Genomic DNA, 21,689 nt, shown 5'->3' on the forward strand with positions numbered 1-21,689 from the left:
AACTTGAATTCCAGACAAACATTGACAAACTGTTTGGTGTAAGTATATCCCAGATACTGCATGGGATGTACTTATACTAAAAAAAAATATTCATTGTTTATCTGAAATTCAAATTAAATGGACATCCTGTATTTAATCTGGTGACTGTTTAATAAAACTGGGGGTCAGATGTCTCTCTCTGCCTCTCTTGCCACTTTCCTGTGATTGAATAGGCTACAGCTGCTGAGGAGACAAGCCCACAGAGGGTTTGTGTGTTTTGGACAGACCCATCTGCTGTCCTGAGCTCATTTGGCAGTCTTTACTCCATCTTGCTGAGATGGACTTGACTCGTGTTCATTGTTGGCTCTCTTGCTGGCTCTCTGTTTTTTCTTTTTGTCTGTCTGTCTGTCTCTCATGCTTTCTTTTATGCCATCACTCCTATGGGGGCTCTTCAAGGCAGAAATCTGAGAAGTGATGAGGCTGGTCTAGGAAAAGGCTGTTCCTGGAAGTGAGAACAGAGTCCAAGAGACTGGGGACCTCATGGCGTCAGCAGGGACGAGTGGTATCTGGCCCGAGATCCCCAGCTGCCTCACCGCACATTATGAAAAGGATAACACTTGCCTTGGAGACTGTACCTACCAGGACTGGACTGATTCACTCATGGTTGGAGTTGAGAGTGTCATGGGCTTGAAGGAAATTGGCCCCGCTGGTCTTGCATGCCGGTGGAGGGAGCCGGCTGCTATGGGCTTTGGTGTGACTTAAGGGACAGAGGGAACTTGAGAAATCAAAGGCCTCCCGGAGGCTTGGACACGGCGTCCTCCTAAACGGCCTCATTTGTCACTCTGGCTTGCCAAGGCTGCCTGGATGCTGAGGACAGAGAAATGGAGCAACAGAAGGCCTGGCCGCTTCCCTTCCCTCCACCCTTCCCCTTAGCTCCTCTCCCTCCCCTCCCTGTGCTCTGAAGAGAGCCACAGGCTGCTGTAAAGGAAGTGGGCTGTGGCCTTCCAGGAGCGAGGTGGCCTTTCCCCATGGGTCACCCAAGGTCTGGCAAAGGGGCCCGTGCTGCTCCTCCTGTGTCCTCAGCGTGGCATGGAGAGTGATGCGGGGCAGGGAGGCCATCGTTCACCTCGGTCCAGCAGGGTGACTCTGGAGCCTGGCGGGGAGAGAGGGGGAGCTGTCTCTCTCCAATAGGCTCACATTGTCTTGTGTGGGGTCCAGACCCGCCTTGGAGGGGTGAACAGGTATTTTTCTTCTACATCAGACACAGGAAAAGCTACTCCCCGTTTGTCTGTGGCAGGCACGGTGCTGGGGATGAGACATCTGGGTAGAGAAGAAAGGTAAGGACAGTGTCTCCTCTCTGTGCCCCAGCTCTCCCACGTATCCCGTGAGGGAGATAGGCAGGCACAGCCCACCCCATTTGATAACTGGGGACACTGAGCACAGAAACACACCAGGCCTGCACAAGGTCACACAGCAGGCGAGCGGTAGACTGAATGTGGTTGTGTGACAGCTGCTCCCTTCTCTCCCAGCAGCTGGATCTGCCCTCCCCTCCTCACTGAGGGGTCTCACTGGCCCACTGCACCTGGTGTTGGAACTCTTTCACTTTCCGTGTCCTAGCTTACTTCCTTTACCCACCCGTTCTCTCTGGATGACCTTGTCTCTCTCTGAGGGCATCATACTCCCATTTTCACACGTTCCCTCCATCTCCAGCCTGGGACCCAGTGATATTTTAAGAAGCCTCATGGATGGTGAGGACAGCAAGATCCTTGAGGTTCTTAATGTCAGTGATTGGAGAACCAGCCTTGCAGAAGGGAGGTGAGCTTCCGGGAGGATGGAGCTGGGCTCTCAGGTCTGCTGCAGCAGGTGGCATGCTCCTCCGGGATGGTGAGCCGGCATTGACCTCTGTGGAGCCCTGACCCCATCAGCTGGAATTACCTTCCTGACATTGCACTGACATGCGTGCCATTCCCATCCTTAGTCTGTCAGCCACATGGCAGGGCCTCAATACGTATTTGGAGAAAAGATGAATGGATATCTACCACTTGCCCAAAGGGGTTTGGAGGATATGGGTGAAGAAATCAGTAGAGTCTGCCACTTTGGGAATGTGTGTTCCAGTTGGAGAGAGCGAACAGGGCAATATCAGTATGAAATTGACTGGTCCAGACTATATGTGTAGCTGGAATACAGAGGTGGACGAAGTCCATGTGGCTGGAGGGGCAGAAAGGGCTTCACGGGCTGGACTGACAGTGAGCATTGGGGAGCTGGTAGGAGGGGCTTGGGCTATCTGTGTGATCAAATGACATTAGAATGAACTCCTGTATTTTGGCTGAGAGATCCTATTAGAACATCTCTTTGGTGGGGAGGAGATGGTACCTAGCAGCTCTGCTTGTAATCTTGCAGCCCCACACCCTGCAGGAGCTTGGATGTGGCTTCACGCTGACCCCTGTGGTCCTCCTCACTGCAGGGCCTGACCACAGCCCCTTGGCTCCTTCTGGAGGCAGACATTTGGCCAAAACAGTGAAATCTTTGAAGGTGCTGTATTCATTTCCCTAGCTGCTGTAGCAGAGTGCCACAACTGGGTGGCACTGATTTTTTCACAGTTCTGGAGGCCAGAAGTCCAAAATCAAGGTGTTGGCAGGTCTGTGCTCCCTGTGAAGGCTTGAAGGGAGAACCTGTTCCATGCCTTCCTCTTAGCTTCTGGTGTTGCCGGCAATCTCCGGCATTTGTGGACCTGTAGGCGCCTCACTCCAAATGCTTCCTTGATCTTCACATGCATTCTCACCCTGGGTCTGTGTCTCTTCTCTTCTTCTTATAAGGACACCAGACACTGGGTTGGGGGCCCACCCTAATCCACCGTGACCTCACCTTGGTTACATCTGCAAAGAGCTTATTTCTGAGTAAGGTCACGCTCACGGGTACCAAGGATGAGGACCTAGCTCTTTGGGTGACACAATTCAACCCACGATAGCTGCTGAGAGATTTTGGTCTGTTGGCCTCCCAATCTCCTTTACCTATTAAGTCTGTGTCCCCTCCTGGCCCCCTGACAGGTCTCTGGAGGTCCGGGGTGTGGGCAGAGACCATCTCTCATTGACCTTCATTCATTTGCTAGTTCATGGAGCAGGACAGACTCTGGTCTGGCCATTCAAGACCAAATGTCATTCTTGCCTTTTTTTTTTTTTTTTTTTTTTTGGTGGTACGCGGGCCTCTCACTGCTGTGGCCTCTCCCGTTGCAGAGCACAGGCTCCGGACGCGCAGGTTCAGCGGGCCATGGCTCACGGGCCCAGCCGCTCCGGGGCATGTGGGATCTTCCCGGACCGGGGCACGAACACGTGTCCGCTGCATCGGCAGGCGGACTCTCAACCACTGCGCCACCAGGGAAGCCCCCAAGTGTCATTCTGCAGGGGCTGGGGGCTGGTTGGAAACGCTGCTTTTCCCTGTTTTGGGGACTGGGTGGTGAGGCAATAGAGGGTATGATTTACGGGCAGGAAGGAGGGCTGAGACACTGCAGCTTTCCTTCTCTTTTCCTATGGAGGACGAGATACTTTTATAGAGGAGCAGGATGTGGGTGGAGGACCTGCCGGAAGGGGTGGCCCTTATTGTTGGGGTTCTGGGCTGGAGTCTTGGCTCCGCTGCTCGGAAACTCTGGGGTCTTGGGCAAGTTATTCAGCTTCTCTTAGGCTCAACTTCCTCCTCTGTGAAGGAGGATGGTGATAACAGCTGCTTGGCAGATCTTGGCAAAGTTTCTGTGAGGATTACGTGATAAAAGGTGGACGTGAAAGGACCTCTTCTTAAGTCACGTTTTTATCGTGGTCAATTACACACAACATAAAATTGACCGTTTCCACCATATTTAAACGTACAGCTCAGTGGTGTTAAGTGCCCTCCCCTTGTTGCACAGCCATTACCACCATCCGTCTCCAGAACTTTTTCATCTTCCCTGACTGTGAAAATACTTTTATTCATTGCATAAATAAGGCAAATGAGTCCCCAAGAAGCAAGGACTCATCTGAGATCTCGCAGCAAGATGGGGCGGAGCTGAAGTGAGACCTCGCCCCCAGCTCTCAGCTGGGAGCTCACCTTCCATCTCCAGCACCTCGCTGCCTCTGCGGGCTGCAGGGATCCAGGGACACTCAAGGTCTCTTTGGGGTCAAATCACTCTGGAGAGCTTCCTCGTTCTCCTAAACCCCCTCTCCCGGGACTGTGGGGCCTCCAGGGAAACCAGGTGGGACCCAAGGAGCCGCCTCTGTGTTGAGAGCGTTCCTCTTAGGCTGTCCTGGTCTCTCTCAACTTCTTGTCTTTTTCTCTATCTGCTCCTTCCTGATATGGACAGAGTTCCAGTGGAGAAGCAGAGGAGCTGAATTCGGGGTGACCTTTGGGATGGCTTTGTGAGGTACCTCACGGTATGGACAGAGCTTGGACAGGGAGGCAGATGGCCTGGGTTCTGGTCCTTCCCGTGGCTACTGTAGTAGTTCTCACCGAGCCCGTATTGTCGAGGTCCTACTATGTGCCCATCACTGGGAAAACACCAGTGAACAAGACCTTGGTACTTGCTGCATGCAGCTGCTGTAAGACACTCGGGATATGATGGCGAGGACCTTGTGGCAAAGGGCACTCGCCTATAGGAAGCCCCGGTGGGTGGGGAGGTGGGCGGTGGCCTGGGCTGATGGATGGTAACAGCCTGGGGCCAGGGTGCTAGGGCAGGAAGAAGAAGGAACGGGAATTGCTATGCAGGTTGGACTTGGGTGCCCTGGGCTCCCTGTGACCTCTGCATCCAGGTACTGGGGGCTGGAGACAGACCGGGTCAGACAGCAGCAGCCTTCAGGCAGCTCATGGTCGAGTGGGGAGCACAGAGCTGTGTGCAGGTGGTTCCAAAGCAGCTTTATCTGCACTGACAGAGAGGAACGGGTGATGACAGGTTACATCACCAGGGGAAGAAAAGGCTGATTCTGCCTTGCAGGATGGGGAAGCTGGTGGAGGGACGGCAGGGGAGGCTTTGCTCTGATTTGATGCAGAAGAGATGGGTCAGGAATGCCCAGGGGATGTCTCGTCCTAGGGGGACTCTTTCTTTAACCTCCCTGGGGGCTGTCCCCTTTGACCCCCAGACGGATTCTATGAAGTGGCTGGGCAGGGATTATTGTACTCATTCTGTGAGTGGCAGTGGTGCTGTGTTGGAGGACTTGGGAAAGGTCACCAGGAGTGAGTTGAGCAGGAAGCAGGGCCTGACCTTCCTGCCTGGGTCCCAGGCATTCTCAGCAAACCCACCCGGGTTCCCTCTGTTCCTCCGACGGAGAGACCCATTCAGAGCAGGCCTTGCCTAACCTGGGTGCCTGGGTCTCCAGGAAGTCCTGTCCTCAAGGAGCTCCTAGCCTAAAGCCCTCCAAGCTCTTTCCCTCCGTCTTCCTCCTCTCTGTTTTCCTGGCTTCTTCCCACCCTGGGAGGCTGTGGAGAAGCCGCTCTGCTGCCGGGGAAGCGGGAGGGCCGCCAGACTAACATGCTGTCCGATGGGTCTTCTCTTGACCCCAGGTCCCGGCTGGCGGACTTCCACGCCAACTGTCGTGCCTCCTACCGGACGCTCACCGGCTGCCCCACCGACAATTACCAGGCGTGTCTGGGCTCCTACGCGGGCATGATCGGTAAGCTGCCCCCACCCGGGCTCTCGGTGGCTCCTGGCTGCCCCAGGCTCAGTTAGGGACCGAGGCCCAGCTCAGGGTCGGCGGGTGGACAGCCTGAGCTGGCCCCTCTCTGCTGTGATGGGAGCCGGAGGTTTATCATGGGGGAGGAGGCCCCTGGGGCCTTAGGAGTTTCCCAAATAAGAAGAAAGGGTAACATTCATTGTGCAATATTCCAGACGCTGTGCTAAGCAGTTTACAGGGACTGTCTTGTTTAAGTCTCACGGCAGCCCTTACTAGGCAGGGGGTGGGGCTCCATTTTACAGATGGGAAAACTGAGGCTTGGGGAAGCTAAGTAACTTGTGCAGGTTCACCCTACTGGTCAACATTGGCACTGGGATCCAAACCCAAGAGAGAGCCTTAGCCTCCCTGACTGGAGGACACATGCTCTGCTTGTTGGTGAAAGAGAAAGCGAGGGCCCGTGCTCTCGGGTGTGGGGTCGGGGGGCTCCTTGGTATCCCCTCTGCCGCCCTGGCCTGTCCTTTATGCCATGCCCCCCTGCTGACCCCCACGGTTTGGAATGTGAGCTGGGATATATGTGTGTTGAGGGGCAGGTGGATGGGAGGGAGGGTGGTGTCCGAAACCTCTTCTCTGATGGGCCTGGGGTCTGGGGGCCCTAGGGGAAGCCTTACTGTTCCTCTCTCCTTTGCCTCCCTTTCTCCCTGCCTAGGGTTCGATATAACACCCAACTACGTGGACTCCAGCCCCACTGGCATCGTGGTGTCCCCCTGGTGCAGTTGTCGTGGGAGCGGAAACATGGAGGAGGAGTGTGAGAAGTTCCTGAGGGACTTCACCGAGAACCCGTGCCTCCGTGAGTCCTGCCACGTCCTCCGCAGCCAGCAGCCACCCCCCACCCCTCCTATCCCAGGGGGCCCTGGAGCTCTGCCTGGCTATTCCCTCCTTCCCCTTGCGGTGGCCAGTGACGCCTGAAGGGCTTCTCCAGCAGGGGGGTTGCCTGCAGAGACCGTGGGTTTTGTGCTCTCGGAGATTCACCCCGGAGCTGTCCGGAGGCCACTGGAGGCCTTCCACCTATGTCGAGTCAAGGCCGAAGGTTTCTGGTCTGTGATCCTGACAGTCTCAGCCAGGTTCCTTCAGGCACAGCCCTGGGGTGAGGTCTTAGCATCTGTCACTTTGCCCTTTAAGGATCGATTTCCCCTTGGAATTGGAGTGTCATCAAACTCCTAATCCGAAGGCTAGAGAGAAGGAAAGGTCAGCCACAAGCTCTGCCTGCCTGGTCTTTCTAGTCTGACACCCTTGCTATCCACACCCACCTGGAGATCTCCTCCCTCTTTGCTGCCCTCTTTTCTTCCTTCCGTCCATCTGTCCATCCTGCCTTTCTGACAGCACGGTGGGGCTTAGAGATGGAAGTCACAGTGTTTGTCATTGAGCAGCTCACCCTCTGAAGGAGGTGCACTGTCAGGGGGTCACAGCCATCACAGTACGGTGGGGGAGGAACCGTGCTAGAGTGGAGGTCTGCAGAGGGGTCTGCAGAAGCCCAGGGTGGGGCTGCCCAAGTCAGCCTGGAGGAGGGGTGCCCTGAAGGCATCTCAGACCCACTTGGGGATCACTGACCACCGGTCAGCTGAAGGGGCAGGGAGGGCCTGCTCGTCCGCTCTGGGCAGAGGTGGGTTTCAGGAACTGCAGACCACTTAGCCTTGCCGCACTGCATAAGGATGCCCAGGGTCACCTGGACAGGTGGAGAGAGTCCTCCTGGTGAGGGCCCTTGCAGATCTGAAGGCGTGTGGATCTTAGGGTCCTGCAGGTGGCGGAGGTGGCGTGAAGCTCGCTGAAGGGGTGTCGGCAGGTGGTACCATGGTCAGATCTGATTTCGGAAGGCTCACTCTCTGGTTCTGGTGTGGAGGGGGTGGGGGTAGGGATGTGGTTCGCACAGGTGACCCAACACAGAGTCCGCTAGAGGTTGTTGTAGGTGCTCTCGGGGGAGGACAGCACCCACTGATCCAGAGCAGCGGCGGGGGGTGGAGTGGGGAGGTGGCCTTGGTTGATGGCAAGCGGGTGGTTAGGGAAGTGTCCTGAGTACCCCAGGTTTCTGACTTGGGAGACTTGGGTGGAGAAAGATGTCACCGTCAGGACTGGAAACGCAGCGGGAGGCAATGTTGCGGTGGAGGGAGTGGTGCTTAGTTCAGGGGTGACATGATGAACTTGAAGTGCACCTGGGACTTGGAGGTGGAGCTCCATGCAGGCTCTTGGCCTGGGGACGCAGTTTTGTCCAAGAGGTCCCATTAGTTGGTCCTGAGTGGATTAGTGTAACTGACTGAGTGGGGGGTGGATGAGGCCACCTGGGGAGGGGGACTACGTCGGGGGCCACGTGAGCGTGGTGGTCTGCAATACTGAATGCCGCAGAGAAGGTGGGCTTGCGCCCTGGACACAGCCTGCCCCTCGCCTCCCAGCTCCCCACACCCCACTTCTCCTCCTGTTTTCCTCTTCATTCCGCATCTGGTACATTTCCTTTATTCCGGTTTCTCTTTTTCAACTTCCTTCCTGCTCTTTTCTTCTCTCAATATGAGACCTTGGTAGCTATCTGAAAGGGAGCTTCAGCCAAGTTAGTTTGGACGAGTTCCACCCTGCCCCCAGCTCTGGGCTATCACAGGGAAGGTCAAGTTTGGGATGGCAAGGGGCAGAGTGATGGAGGGGCCCCTGATTTCTCTGTGTCTCCTGCTCTCTTTCCCCACAGGGAACGCCATCCAGGCCTTTGGCAATGGCACAGATGTGAACCTGTCCCCTAAAAACCCCTCATTCCAGGCCACGCAGGCCCCTCGGGTAGAGAAAACGCCTTCTTTGCCAGATGACCTCAGTGATAGCACCAGCCTGGGGACCAGCGTCATCACTACCTGCACATCTGTCCAGGTGAGGGGATGCAGCTCTGCCGCTGGGGAAACGGAGCCGGGGCAGTCTGAGGGCTTAGAGAAGCACCTGACGCCAGAGGCGAGGTGGGAAATTGCAGCCTGGGGACCAGGGACGGGGCGCGCAAGTTCCTCCCTTTGGATCAGGACCCAAGAGGCCGGAAGAGCTGATGGGGGCTAGTTTTCCATGATTAATTCACTAACTGTCACCTTGCAAGTATCAGACACCTGTTCTGTCACAGGATTGTACTAGATACCACGGGGGTGCCGGAGAAATGGAATGGTTACCATTTATTAACCATCTACTAATTACTGGGTACTGCGCTAGTAGACTCTACCTATTTCATTGATTCTCACACCATGACCTGTTGGGATTCTTGTTGTACACGCAGGAAACTAGCCCAGGGGTGTTAGGCAACACACCCAAGGTCACACAGCTGGTTAGTGGTGGAATAAGATTTCAAACCTACATCTGATTCCAAAACCTGTGATTTTCATTTGTTTGTCCATCCGTCCATCCGTGCATCTATCCATGCATCCATCCAATGTGTGTCATGCATGCATTGTGTTCGACGTCTTATGTGAGATGCTAGGGAGACACTGGTGAATGAGGCTGATGCAGTCCTGTGTTTTGTGGTCCTTGTGGTCTTGTCGAGGGTCAGACAGTTCAACAAGCACCAGACGTGGGCTGCGGTCAGTGCCACAAGAGGAGACCACGTGGGTGGCATTGTGGAGACACACCACAGGGCTCCCCACTCAGCCTTTCTCTCTGCTGAGCTATCCTCATGCTGTCACACCATTTGCTACAGTAGATTCTTTGCTTAGGATGTTGGTTCTAATCAGAACGTGCCCCCCCCCACACTCATACACACTCTCTCTCACACACACTCTCACACACACTCATATATACTCATATACACACTCATACTATAGAACAGAGAGTTTAAAAGAAGACCTTGTGCAGAATATCAGGGAAAACAGAGGAGGGGGGAAACAGTGAGGGTGTGGTGGTGGGGATAAGGGGATGTTTCAGGCAGGAATTGGGGCTGGAATTGCTAAGGAGAGGTGGGGTCTGGAGTCCAGCCAGTGAGAGCACAACATGAGCATAGGTTTGGGGACTGGGGGAACAGGCCCGGCTGCGTGTGGCAATGAAGATGCCAGTCTGAGTGGGGCGGGCTCGTGGGATCACCAGTGAGCACTCACTACGAAGTTTCAGTCTTGCAAGATGAGTAAGTCCTGGAGAACTGGTTACAGTGATGTGACTGTAGTTGACAGTGTTGTACTGTGTACTTGAAATTTGTATAGACCTTAAGTGTTCTCAGTGCAAAAAAAAAAAAAAGCAAAAAAAGAAGATGGTAGAAGTGTGAAGTGATGGATGTGTTGATTGACTCGTGGTGAGTTTTTTACAATATTTATATATATTAGATTGTGCACCTTAAAAATATACTTTTTTCTGGCCATGCCGCTCGGCTTGAGGGATCTTAATTTCCCAACCAGGGATCGAACCGGGCAACTGCAGTGGAAGCGCAGAGTCCTAACCACGGGACCACCAGAGAATTCGCAAATAGATACAATTTTTGATGGTCAATATAACCTCAATACAGCCAGAGATGAAGAGCAGTGGGCTTTCAGAGTGCTGGCATGAGACCCGAGCAGGGATGGGGCCTGGCAGAGGTATCCAGGTTGCCCCGGGCACCCCTTACTGGTGCCCGTCCTGGTTGGGAAGCCCACTCCCCCTTCCCTTCCTGGTGGGCTGTAACAGCTGACCTCCAAGTGCCTTCAGGTAAGGCCCAGCGTGGGCTCCTCCATGCCCCGCTCCCCTCCATTAGGCCGCCCCTCCTGATTTGGGCTGAGGTGCCCGTGTCACCCCTGGGTGGCTTCTAATTACACTCAACACGCTTCAGCGGCTGCTGGCGGGGCTCGGTGGCCACTCCACAGACGGTTGCCAGTTCAATTTCATGCTAGAGTGGCGGGCAGCTCGGCAGGTCAGGGCTGTGCCACCTGTCAGGTGACCAGGCTCTGGCGTGGTCTCTCTGGGCACTGCCAACCTTCCTCCCCAGCCCCTTGGGGCTGGCTCACCGGGGAGATGCCCACTCATCAAGGGCTGTGGACCCTTCCTAATACTCCCACAGAGTCACTGTGGGCGTGGAGAAGTTCAAAGCCCTGGTCTCATGCCCACCGCAGCCCCCTCAGTGCCTGATGCCTCTGACTCCCTTTTCCCCCCCCGCTGTTTCCCTCCAGTGGTTTGCTAAACCATCGCCTGGTTTCTTTCAGCCCCAGCCTGGTTTTCTGCAGACTCACCATCTGGGGGCTTGTCTTACACTTGGTTTGATTCCAGTGGGGTTAACACACGATCTGTATGAGAGATGACGTATGTGAGGAACCTTACACACATGATGGGTGTTTTGAATCCTGGAGGGCTGTCTGGCAGGGGGCTCCCCCAGGCCTGGCCCCAGGGTCCGTCCACTTGGATGTGTTGACTAAGTCACTCTGGGTGGGACAGCAGGGGCGGACCTCCCAGGAGGAATGGAAGAGAAGCAGACCCTCAGAGGGACCCACCCACAATCACCCTCATACCCCCGTTCTTTCTCACAGAAACTGAAAGGAAAGGGCCTCTGATTCTGTTTTAATTGCGGTCTTTTATTTTTTATATTCTTTCATTTTTAAAAATTTCTTTATTTTAATTTTATTTTTGGCAGCGTTGGGTCTTTGTTGCTGTGCGCGGGTTTTCTCTAGTTGCGGTGAGCAGGGGCTACTCTTCCTTGCGGTGCGCGGGCTTCTCATTGCGGTGGCTTCTCTTGTTGCAGGGCACGCGTGGGCTTCCGTAGTTGTGGCGCACAGGCTTAGTTGCTCTGTGGCATGTGGGATCTTCCCGGACCAGGGCTCGAACCTGTGTCCCCCGTATTGGTAGGCGGATTCTTAACCACTGCGCCACCAGAGAAGTCCTAATTGCGGTCTTTTATTTTGTGTTTTTTTTTTTTTTTTTTATGTGATATGCAGGCCTCTCACTGTTGTGGCCTCTCCTGTTGTGGAGCACAGGCTCCGGACGCACAGGCTCAGTGGCCATGGCTCACGGGCCCAGTCGCTCTGCGGCATGTGGGATCTTCCCGGACTGGGGCACGAACCCGTGTCCCCTGCATCGGCAGGCGGACTCTCAACCACTGTGCCACCAGGGAAGCCCTAATTGCGGTCTTTTAAATGAGCACCTACTCCTCTGTGCCAGGTGCTGGGCGCGCAGAGGGAATAAGCCCACGACCCTGCCCTCAGCTTGGCTGGAGGCTGGTGTGGGTGGTCTGTCCCTCTCCAGCCCGTGCCCCCTCCCTCAGCTCTGCTAGCTTGGAAGGGCTCTGTGGTGGCCCTTGTGGGGCCCTTGGGAATGACAGCAACCCATGGCCACAGAAGGGAGTCTCCGAGTGAGGGCAGAGACAGGGAGCTGAGCGAGGGAGGGAGGGAGGGAGGGAGAGGAAGCCCGCACACCCCAGACACCCCTGGAGAGAGCGGCAAGATCACTTACCTCTGTCCTCCTTCTTATCCACAGGTGGACCCTGGGGGAAGCCTTAGGAACCTCCTTCACTGACCCAGAGATGGTAGCCAGGTGGGGACCTCACATGAGTGATTGGATGTTAGCGTCAGTGGGCTCTCTGAGAGCTGCTTCTCAAATCCCAAAGGATGGGAGGCCAGTGTGGACAGTGGCTTGTTCACAGCACCCCCGGCCCCCGGCTCCTGGACAGTTTTCTTTTGGCTGCGCTGTGCTGACTCTTCCTCCAAATCCGCTCCCCCAAAGGACTTTCCCACAGTGGGGCGGGGTCTGGCATTGGAGGGACTGTTGTCTCCACCGAGGGGCTGCTGAGCAGAACTGTGGGTGTCTTAGGTACCAGAGAGGAGCCAGCAGCTGGGCAGGCCCCGAGTGGGCCCCGTGTCTGTGGTCCTTGACGCTCTCTGGAGCCTGGCTCTCATATGCTTCCGTTCCTGGCTGTGGTTCCCTCTCCGGGTGGCCCTGCCAGCCTGGGGCTCTCTGGAATTTGGAGAAACTGTGGCAGAATCTGCAGAACAGTGTCTCCCTCTGTCCCTGCTACACACACACAGCCCTGTGTGAATTCCCTCCCTCCTGCCCAGTGGTCCCTAAAGCGAGAATCTACAGGAGGCCATCAATCTTGCACCCTCCTCCAAGGTCCTTTGTTTCTGAAGCCCATCAGGCACCCCTGGTGTAGGCCCAACGGCCAGGCTGAGCAACATGCTGGCCCTTGTGCTCGTCAGTTCCTCTGAGCGAAGGGCGTCTCCTTCCCTTCTCTTCCAGCCCTCTGCCTTTGAGTCCTACTTGGATGTCACCTCTTGGGTGGTCTCCTGACTCGACTCTGGCAGAACTGCCTTCTCTTTGCTTAGGGCTCCCGCTTTGCCTCCCTTCAGCCCCCATCACGACGTGTTCTGCTCCCCGCACCAGACAAGCATCCCTGGAGGGCAGGGGCCGCATCACCCCCTTGGTAGCCCTTATAACCATGTGCTTAGTGCCTGGCATCAAGTGGGTGCTTCACATGGGTCAAGAGAAAGAGCCCAGAGTTCCCGATCATTGGATTGATGGGAACTTCCTGCTCTCTGTTCTAGAAAACGGTCTGTTGTGTTGCTCGCAGGCAACTCTATTCAGCTTCCCTCTCTCTCATTGATGCCCTCTGTGTGCTGTGAGGTATGAAGGTAAAGAAGTAGGTAAAGAAGGTGAAGATGCAGGAGGATTGGACAGAAGGCTCTTTTGTCATAAGATGGGGCCTGGACCGGGGCAGTGCAGCATGGGCAGGGCAGACTGGCAGTGGGTTCCCACTTTCCCTGGACTTGGTTTGTTTCCAGTGTCCTTGGTGTTCCTGGCGGGTGGCTCTGGGCCAGTTTGCGGGACCCTGTCATATCACCTTCTGCAGGGCTGCAGGGCCCTATTAACGGAATCTCCTTTGCTTTCCTTGTCTCCACCAGCCAGTTTCTGCTCTCACCCTTGCTAGTGCCCATCACATCTGGGGGAATTAAAAATGAGTTTGGAGGGCTTGCCATGAACCCTCCTCACCACATGCTGGCCACAGGCTCAGCAGCCGGCAGCCACGTCCGTCTCCTCAGCCCCCTGCCTGTTCCCTGGACGGGTCTCTTACTCAGCACGCAGGCCGGTGGCTGTCAGAGCACGGGACCCAGAGGCTGCTCAGTGTATCCGTATGCCTATTAGGCATACGTTTCTGATTTACAGATTCGGCTCGTTTCAAAGCTTTGAGAGGCTGATGCGTTCCTTCTTTTCTTCCCTCCCTCTGGCTCTCCCTTGTACTCATTCATTTATTCTTCCGTCAATGCATTCCCTCATTTATTCAACGTAAATTCTTACCGCACGTCACCCTGTTCCAGGCACTGAGGCTGACCAGCATATGAGGCTGTTACCTTGGTCCTCATACCAGCAGGAGGGACAGGGTACACGCTCAGAGAATTACGGGGCAGGAGGTGATGGGTGCGCCAGGGGGCTGGATAAGGCGTTATGGACGCAGAGCGGGGAGGCCGCTTTGGGTTGGCAGTGGAAGCACAGGACTCATGGACCAGGTGTACCCTGCTGCTGGGCCTGGAGGAACAGGGAGAATTGAGGACACAGAGATGCGGAGATGTGGAACCGGGAGGGGTGGGCGAGGAGGGAGCAGAGACGGGAGTCAGGACAGCACAGGGCAGCTGAGGAGGGGGGCCGGTCCTGCCGGCTGAATCTGGCCTGCTGACTGTTTGAATAAATTAAGTTTTAGTGGAACATGGGCGACACCTGAATAAATTAAGTTTTACTGGAACACAGGCCATACCCTATTGTTATGTATTGTCCGCGTGCTGCAGGCAGAGTTAAGTTGGGACTGATGCTATGGCCGGCAGAGCCTAAAATTGTTACTCTCTGGCCCTGTGCAGAAAATGTTTGCCTCCCCCTGACCTAGAGGAACACAGGCCATGCGTTTGGGAGAACGCAGGTTTCTGATATGGGAAGGAGCGGGTGGAGAGATAAACCTAATTTTCAGGTTGAACTGGTGAGTGTGGAGAGGCCGCTGAAGGCTTCTGAACAGGGATGTCTGATGACAAGTGTGATTTGGGAAGTTAATCTGACAGCAGGTGGAGACTTGTTGTCGAGGGAGAGTGACTGGGGGACCTGTTAGGAGATTTTTGCAATAGTCAGTGATAGTCAATGGTCATCAGAGGTAAGAAAAGAGGGGTTGTACTAGTGGATGGTGGGGAGTGGAGGAGGGTGAGGTGTGTTACTGGGGGTGGGCGTGTGCAGGACGGAGGTCCCCAAGGGCACTGAGATTTGGGGATGGGGCCGGGGACAGAAGCAGGGGACACAGGAGAGGGCCTGCCAGCCCTGGCCAGGGGTTTTCCCATAGAGACAACACTGGACTTGGTCCCTGGCACCTGGACATGCCAGACCCAGTTTCGGGAGTGTGGACAGAGGTGGCAAGGAAGAGGAGGAAGACGATAATTTCCTTCTAACTTCCTGAGCAAAGGGCCCCTCTGAGAGAAATTTCTAGAAGGATGAACCTTGTCTTTGCTGCCATCCTCCCTTCCTGCCACCAAGATAATCGGGTGAGATAGGCATCAAGAGTGGTCTTGGGGGGCTTCCCTGGTGGCGCAGTGGTTGAGAGTCCGCCTGCCGATGCAGGGGACACGGGTTCGTGCCCCGGTCTGGGAAGATCCCACATGCCGTGGAGCGGATGGGCCCATGAGCCATGGCTGCTGAGCCTGCGCATCTGGAGCCTGTGCTCCGTGACGGGAGAGGCCACAACAGTGAGAGGCCCGCGTACCGCAAAAAAAAAAAAAAAAAAAAAAAAAAAAAGAGTGGTCTTGGGGAGGGGTGTGACCTCAGAGGACAGCTGCACCGTGGGGGGCTTGGGAAAGATAGAGCCTCTTCCCCCTCCCATTTGCTGAACTGGGGCAGAGGTGACCTTGTGGGTGTTTATTTCTCTCATCTGGGTGTGAGCAGGGCTGTGACTCACTCATCTTTGGAACCCCCTGCAGGGGAATGGTAGGGGGGGAGTTAATGGTGAAGGAGACGGTGAATTTGAGCCTAAGGCTTGGGCATTAGATAGTGGAACCTCTTTCTCTATGCACTTCCCCCATCTGCCACTTTCAGAAAAGGTTGGCTGACGGGCAAACACCCACACTGTTCTGTGTGCCCAGGACTGGGGGAGAGGTCTTGGGCTTGCTGTCGGGGGAGATTACTGCAGCCTTCACCCCTTCGCTGTCTGTTCTGTGTTTTCTGGAAGTCAGGTGGAGGGGTCCACGGGGGCCCAGACTTCTCCCTGGCTTTGCTTGCTTAGCTGTCAGGGTAGAGCTAGGATAGCCCCAGGCTACCAGCTGACCTGGGTCTCACCCTGCAGCCCCAGTCCTGGGAGTTTACTGGATGCAAACGCTGCTTCGCTCTGCATCACGCTTGGGGATTAAGGGGCGTTTATACTTGTCCAGAGCTTTACTGCACCATATGCACGGTCTCATGTATCTCACGGTGCATCAGTGAGGTTCGCTTGACTATCGCTATTTTATAGATGAGGAAACCGAGGTGCCGGTAGATGAAGGGATTTGCCTGGGGTCAGTGGCTGAACCAAGACTGGAGCCCTGGCCTCTGGCCTCTGGGGTCCTTCCTTGGATCAAGGGGCTGTTCCACGGGGATGGGCACCAAGGCTTAGGACCCCGCAGTCTAAAAAGGAAAGGCTGGGATGGGTCTCTGAGGACAAAAATCTGTAAGCTGGGTGTTGTAGCACTTGAAGGAAGTACTTGAGGACAGTGAGAGGAAGCCCAGTGTGTCACCTGGCCACTCAGCACTTGTTCAGTGTGTGGCAGGTCAGCCCTGGAGCCTGCCAGATGGAAATGCTATTGGTTCAGAAGGGCTTGGGCAAGTGCTGTGGATGACGGATCCAAGATGGGTCACTGAAGGGGCATGGGGAGGGGTCCTGTCCTGATATTCATAGAGCCCAGTCCTCTTACCCAAACCAGGTCCCTGTGGCCTGTCAGAGACCACACAGTGGGTCAGATTCCTTTGGCCCTGGTCCTGGGAGGTGGCATCCCTCTCTCGCGGTAATATGGGTCAGAGGACGGGATGAAGGGGTCCTCTCCTGTTTCTTCTCCTCCCCCGATGCTCCCTCCCTCCCCCTCTTCCCTACCTGGTGCTCCTGTCTCCTTGGGTGCTGTCTTTCCCTTTTTCTCTACTTCATCCCTCCTCTCATTTCCTCTTACTCCTATCCCTTTCCTCCTTCTCCTCTTCCTCTTGCTTCCTATCTAATATTTGCCAACACCCCCTCCTGTGTCTTCCCTCTTCAGAGGAGGCTATCAAGTCCCAGGCGGCTCCAGAGCTGAGCGTTCAGATCCCACCTCCTCCCCCCATGGCTCCTCTCTGTGTGGTTGACCAGGCTAAGTTGTGTCCAGGTCTGTGTCCAGGACCCGGGGTTCCCTGAGAGCTGGCATCCTGTCACAGAAGGTCAGGCCAAGAGGTCATCTAGTTTAGCTATTTTCTCAAACCTTATTTATTTTTAAGCCACAGACTATTTTTTTTTTTTTTTTGCGGTACACGGGCCTCTCACTGCTGTGGCCTCTCCCGTTGCGGAGCACAGGCTCCGGACGCACAGACTCAATAGTTGTGGCTCACGGGCCCAGCCGCTCCGCGGCACGTGGGATCCTCCCGGACTGGGGCACGAACCCGTGTCCCGTGCATTGGCAGGTGGACTCTCAACCGCTGTGCCACCAGGGAAGCCCACCACAGACTATATTTAAAAATAATTCTGTATATAACTTCAACATATAAAACAAGTCAAAATAGAGCTTCTTGGTTGAGGTAGCGGGGAGGACCGGGATCCCCAGCTGTCTGCCTGTGATTCCACACAGCCTCCTGTTTAGTGAGCACTGTGGGAGGGGGCGCCAGGGAGAAGACAGGGACCCTGGAGGGGGCGGAGACACGGCTGCTGTACCTGCAACAGTTAGAGCTGGAAAGGCTGCCAGGAAATATAGGTGCTGGGCTGCGTGGCACAGACCCTGACAGGCTACAGGATGTCATAGGTGGGGACCTAGCTGGGGCTGGGAGTTGCTCAGGGAGGTGACCGAGTGAGGATGGTGGGGGGCAGTCAGGTGTAAGCTAATGGTGACAGCACAGCCTCTGAGGTGGGGTGGGCAGGCTCCATCAGGCAGTGACCTCCCACAGCCCTATCTGGAGCTGCACTTGGTCCTGGGCAGTGGAATCCAGTCCTTGGGTCCGCAAGGGCCTCCGAGCACACACCCTTCTGCAGGGATGCAGGTTGGTGGCTTGGCCGGGCTAGATCTTGGCACCCAGAGTCACTGGTGCTGAGGTATTATACAGGATGCTCCTTGGTTGAGTCCCTGATTCTGTCTCGACTGCACTCGTTGTCCCCATGATCACATTTCTACCTTCGGTAGTGACTCTGCTCTTGGCTGGGGCCTTTGTGTGACAGCTGGGGCCTTGTTTAGCTGACCAGATGCCCTGGGTGGTAGATTGCCTGTGATGTTCAAAGCATCCTTCATATCTCTGGCCAAGAGCAGTGGTTTAGGCATAATTTCTTGGGCTTCCCAGTTGCTTCTGGTGGCCAGAGCCATTTGAGGCCAGTTTAGAAGCATCACATCTCCCAGCTGGTTCCCATGGGTCACTATTATGATGGAGACAGCAAAGCGCTGCTTATCACACCTACCCTCTGGTCCTCATCCAGGTGGTGTGCCAGGGGTGGAAAACCCTGGAGTCATCACCAAGCCAGCTTTCCTTCCTCATTCCTCACCTGTACCACAGAGCTCCCAGGTGCCACACAACTGTTTAGGGTGGAACAGCCAACACCTGGCACCATGGCCAGATGTCCGCCTAACCTGCCCCAGTGGCAGACATCACTAATCAATCACAGCTCTCTTCCCCATGAGCCCAATGAGGACTCATGATTTTTCTGGAGCTGGCACTGGGATGCTAGTTCTGATCTGTGGCATTCATTCATTCATTCATTCATTCACAGATATGTTAATGAATGGTGGTTAATAAACAGTAACTGAGTATAACATTTATTGAGCTGCTGTTATACAAGGAAAGAAAACATGGTCCCTGCTTCATCCAGAGGAACTCTGAGTATGGTAGACAGACCCGGGAGTGGCTTATTATTTTATTAGGCTGTAAGTGGGAGAGCAGAGTTAGAACTCCCTTCTTCAAGAGCCCTGATCACTGAGAGTGTCAGAGAAGGGCAAAGGTCTCTGTGCTGCCAGTGCTCTTTACGTGTACACTGTGATGTCAGGGGTGGGCAGCAGGGCCATGGAATGTGTCGTCTCATCTGAGTCATGGGACAAAGCCCGGCCAGAGACCCAGCCCCAGTGATCCATCCTTACTAGCGCCTTCTCTCCCACAGGAGCAGGGACTGAAGGCCAATAACTCCAAAGAGTTAAGCATGTGCTTCACAGAGGTGAGTGAGGGCCTGAGTGGGGGTGGGTGCCGGGGGCTGGGCCAGAGTGGGTTGTTTTCCAGGAGTGCCTTGGACTTGAAGCTCCCAGATTCCATTGCATGGACTGGGCTGGCTGAGCTTCTGGCCCACCTGGACCTTGGTAGGTGCTCACTCTGTTGGGGGTGAGGGTGGGTGGGTATAGATGTTGCAGCCAGGGCCCTTACTTGTCTCTTGGGTGAGACGCAGGAGGCCGCTCTGAGCAGAGGTCCTGGCAAGCCTTCCTGACTCTTTAAGACAGGTGTTCCCAGCAGCCTGCTCTGTGCTGGTTCTGTGACATTGAGGAGGTGGAATGATGGCACAGGACGTGGGCCCTTCCGTGAAGGAGCCCCAGCACAGGAGTAGATCTGTGACTATGTATATGTATAGCGTATATATAACTTAGAGGAGAAGTAAAATTAGTGAAAGAGTCTGCAGAAGGAGGGAGAGTTCAGACAGGGGTGTGCAGTGGAGGCTCTGTGGAGGAGGGATTCCAGCAAACTTAGGAACCCGGAGAACGTAGCTTCTCTCTTCACCCCTCCCCTCCCTTCCCCTCTCCAGAAGCAGGTCCTGTGGACCCCGGGACTTTCTTCCTTTAGATCTTTATACCATCCCCATCCTCGCTGGTCTGCATTAGCAAGGCAGGGAGAGCAGCCCGTTGCCCTGGGGGCTGCTGCCTTGTTCCCCGAGTAGTCAGCTGAGGCATAGCCCAGCTCCATGGAAGCCTGGCTCTGCGAAGAGGGTCCCCTGGGTGACCAGGAGGGCAGGGGCCTTAGTGCTCCACTTGCAGAGTCTTTTATTCTTTTTTTTTTTTTTTTGCCTGATCCCAGCCCTACTGACTCGTTTGTCCTTCTCTCTGCTTCTGTTCCCGCTTCTGCCTGGCCACAGCTCACGACCAGTATCATCCCAGGGAGTAAAAGGGTGGTCAAACCTAACTCAGGCCCCCGCAGAGCCAGACCATCGGCTGCCTTGACCGCTGTCTCCTTCCTGATGCTGAAGCTGGCCTTGTAGACTCTGGGAGGTTTCCGAAAGCTACACGGACGAGCACACCCGCCTGACAAAATGGAAACACACACAGACACACACACACCTTGCAAAAAAAAAAAAAAAAAAAAAGTCTTTTCCCACCTTGTCTCTGAACCTGTCTCCTCCCAGGTTTCTTCTCTGGAGAAGTTTTTCTATACCAAACAGACAAGCAGGCGGGCAGCCTAAGAGCTGGCCCAGAGGTCCCCTGGCAGGGGAAGCCCAGTGCTGAGGAGGGCACAAGGGTCTAGAGATGCCCTTCACTTTCTTCTGGTGTTTTCCTCTCTGGACCCTGCTGACATGAGAGACCAGGATGACATCCCCACCGCCTAAGGGACATGGGCTGGGGCAGGATGGCTGCCGCTCTCCTCAAGCTCCCCATTCTGGGGACCTGCCGGGGGCTGGCGGGGGACGTCAGGCAGCAGAGCAGCGAGGCTGCCCGCCTTGGGGTCCAGCTGGGTACCTTCAGCACCTCCAGCTGGCTTCAAGGATGGAGGTTATCTCGCCTCCCTTCTCTGAGGGCTGGATCTGACCTGTGGAGGGTTGCGGTGCTGAGCCTCCTTGACCTCCACTGAAGCACAGGGTGGGAGGCGGGGCAGTTCCAGGGGGCTTGGGAGCCCAGCCTGCCTGGGATATCCCGTTGGGGGTTGGGAGCAAAACTTGGATACCACCTCAAGGCTGATTCTTCCTGCTTGGTGGCAGGAGTTTTGAAATCAAAGAGAAATGATTTTTTGTCCACTCCCTTGGTTTCTCTTGGGTCCATTTGGTGGTTCTCCCTTGGGAGGGAGGGGCTGGCGCTGAGAGGGGCAGAGAAGACCACCGGGGCCCGTCTACCTGCACCACACTCTGGTCTCTGCGGCTCTCTCCAACTCTTTTCTCTCTGCCTCGCTCTTCTCCTTCCTCATTTCCGAGACGTATGCACACTGTATGTACATTACACGGCTCCTTTCTCGACATATATGTATATACACATCCGTATACATATATCGTGTGGTTCCCCCTCCTTTCCTTTTTTTTAAGGAACAAAACTAATGAAATAATACCCTAACAGATGATCGAAAATGTATTACTGTAAAGTTTATTTTTTTTAATAATGTTGTCTATGATGGGAAACGAAGGAGGTTGGCTCCCTGTGTCCCCGCCCCAGTCGGGTTGACTGGGCAGCGGAAGAGGGTTTCTGATCTATATCACGCTTAGCAGAGGCTCCAATAAACGTACTAGGAAGCAGTCTGCCCTTCTGCCTCACTCTGGGTGTGCCTTTGTCCCTATTTTGTTCTTGGCCCAGTGCCAACCTCGTGGCTGCTTCCCCAGGGGCTCCTGGTGGGCCTTGGGAGAGCGTGTGTGTCCGCGTGTGCACACGTGTGTCTGTCGTGTGTCCTCGGTGTGGCTGATAGAACTCTGTTAGGAGACGGTGGGGCTGAGGTCCCAGCTGTGCTGAGCCTGCGGGCTGTTCACCTGTCATCGCCTCGCTCCCTTCCCAATCAGCACCGATGCCCGTTGGTCCCAAACTGGAAGAGAATGAAAGTAGCCATGGGGATGGCGGGGTGGAGACAACCTGACATCACATCTTGCAGATGTTTTTGTTAGAAGGCTGCCTGGGTGGCCCTGTGAGGCGGCACAGTTCGTCTTATGTAGGGTGGGTGGTATCTTCCTGCTGGGACTCCTGTTTTTTTTTTAAGGTATGTGATTGTGAAGGTAGAGACCTGGCCTCTTGG

At 55.1% G+C, this 21,689-nt stretch overlaps 1 protein-coding gene across 1 annotated transcript in view; it reads left to right on the forward strand.

Annotated features, from left to right (window-relative positions):
* GFRA2 (GDNF family receptor alpha 2) overlaps nucleotides 1–21,082 on the forward strand; it is a 96,096-nt gene extending 75,014 nt beyond the window's left edge. Inside the window, exons 5-9 of the mRNA XM_079926728.1 lie at nucleotides 5,503–5,612; nucleotides 6,319–6,459; nucleotides 8,341–8,513; nucleotides 18,883–18,936; nucleotides 19,840–21,082. Of these exons, the coding sequence (XP_079782854.1) occupies nucleotides 5,503–5,612; nucleotides 6,319–6,459; nucleotides 8,341–8,513; nucleotides 18,883–18,936; nucleotides 19,840–19,962 (601 nt within the window). The 3' untranslated portion in view covers nucleotides 19,963–21,082. The remainder of the gene's footprint in view (nucleotides 1–5,502; nucleotides 5,613–6,318; nucleotides 6,460–8,340; nucleotides 8,514–18,882; nucleotides 18,937–19,839) is intronic.
* Nucleotides 21,083–21,689: the final 607 nt, after the last annotated feature.

The sequence above is a fragment of the Stenella coeruleoalba genome (genome assembly GCF_951394435.1).
Source record: "Stenella coeruleoalba genome assembly, chromosome: 7".
NCBI classification, from domain to species: Eukaryota; Metazoa; Chordata; class Mammalia; order Artiodactyla; family Delphinidae; genus Stenella; species Stenella coeruleoalba.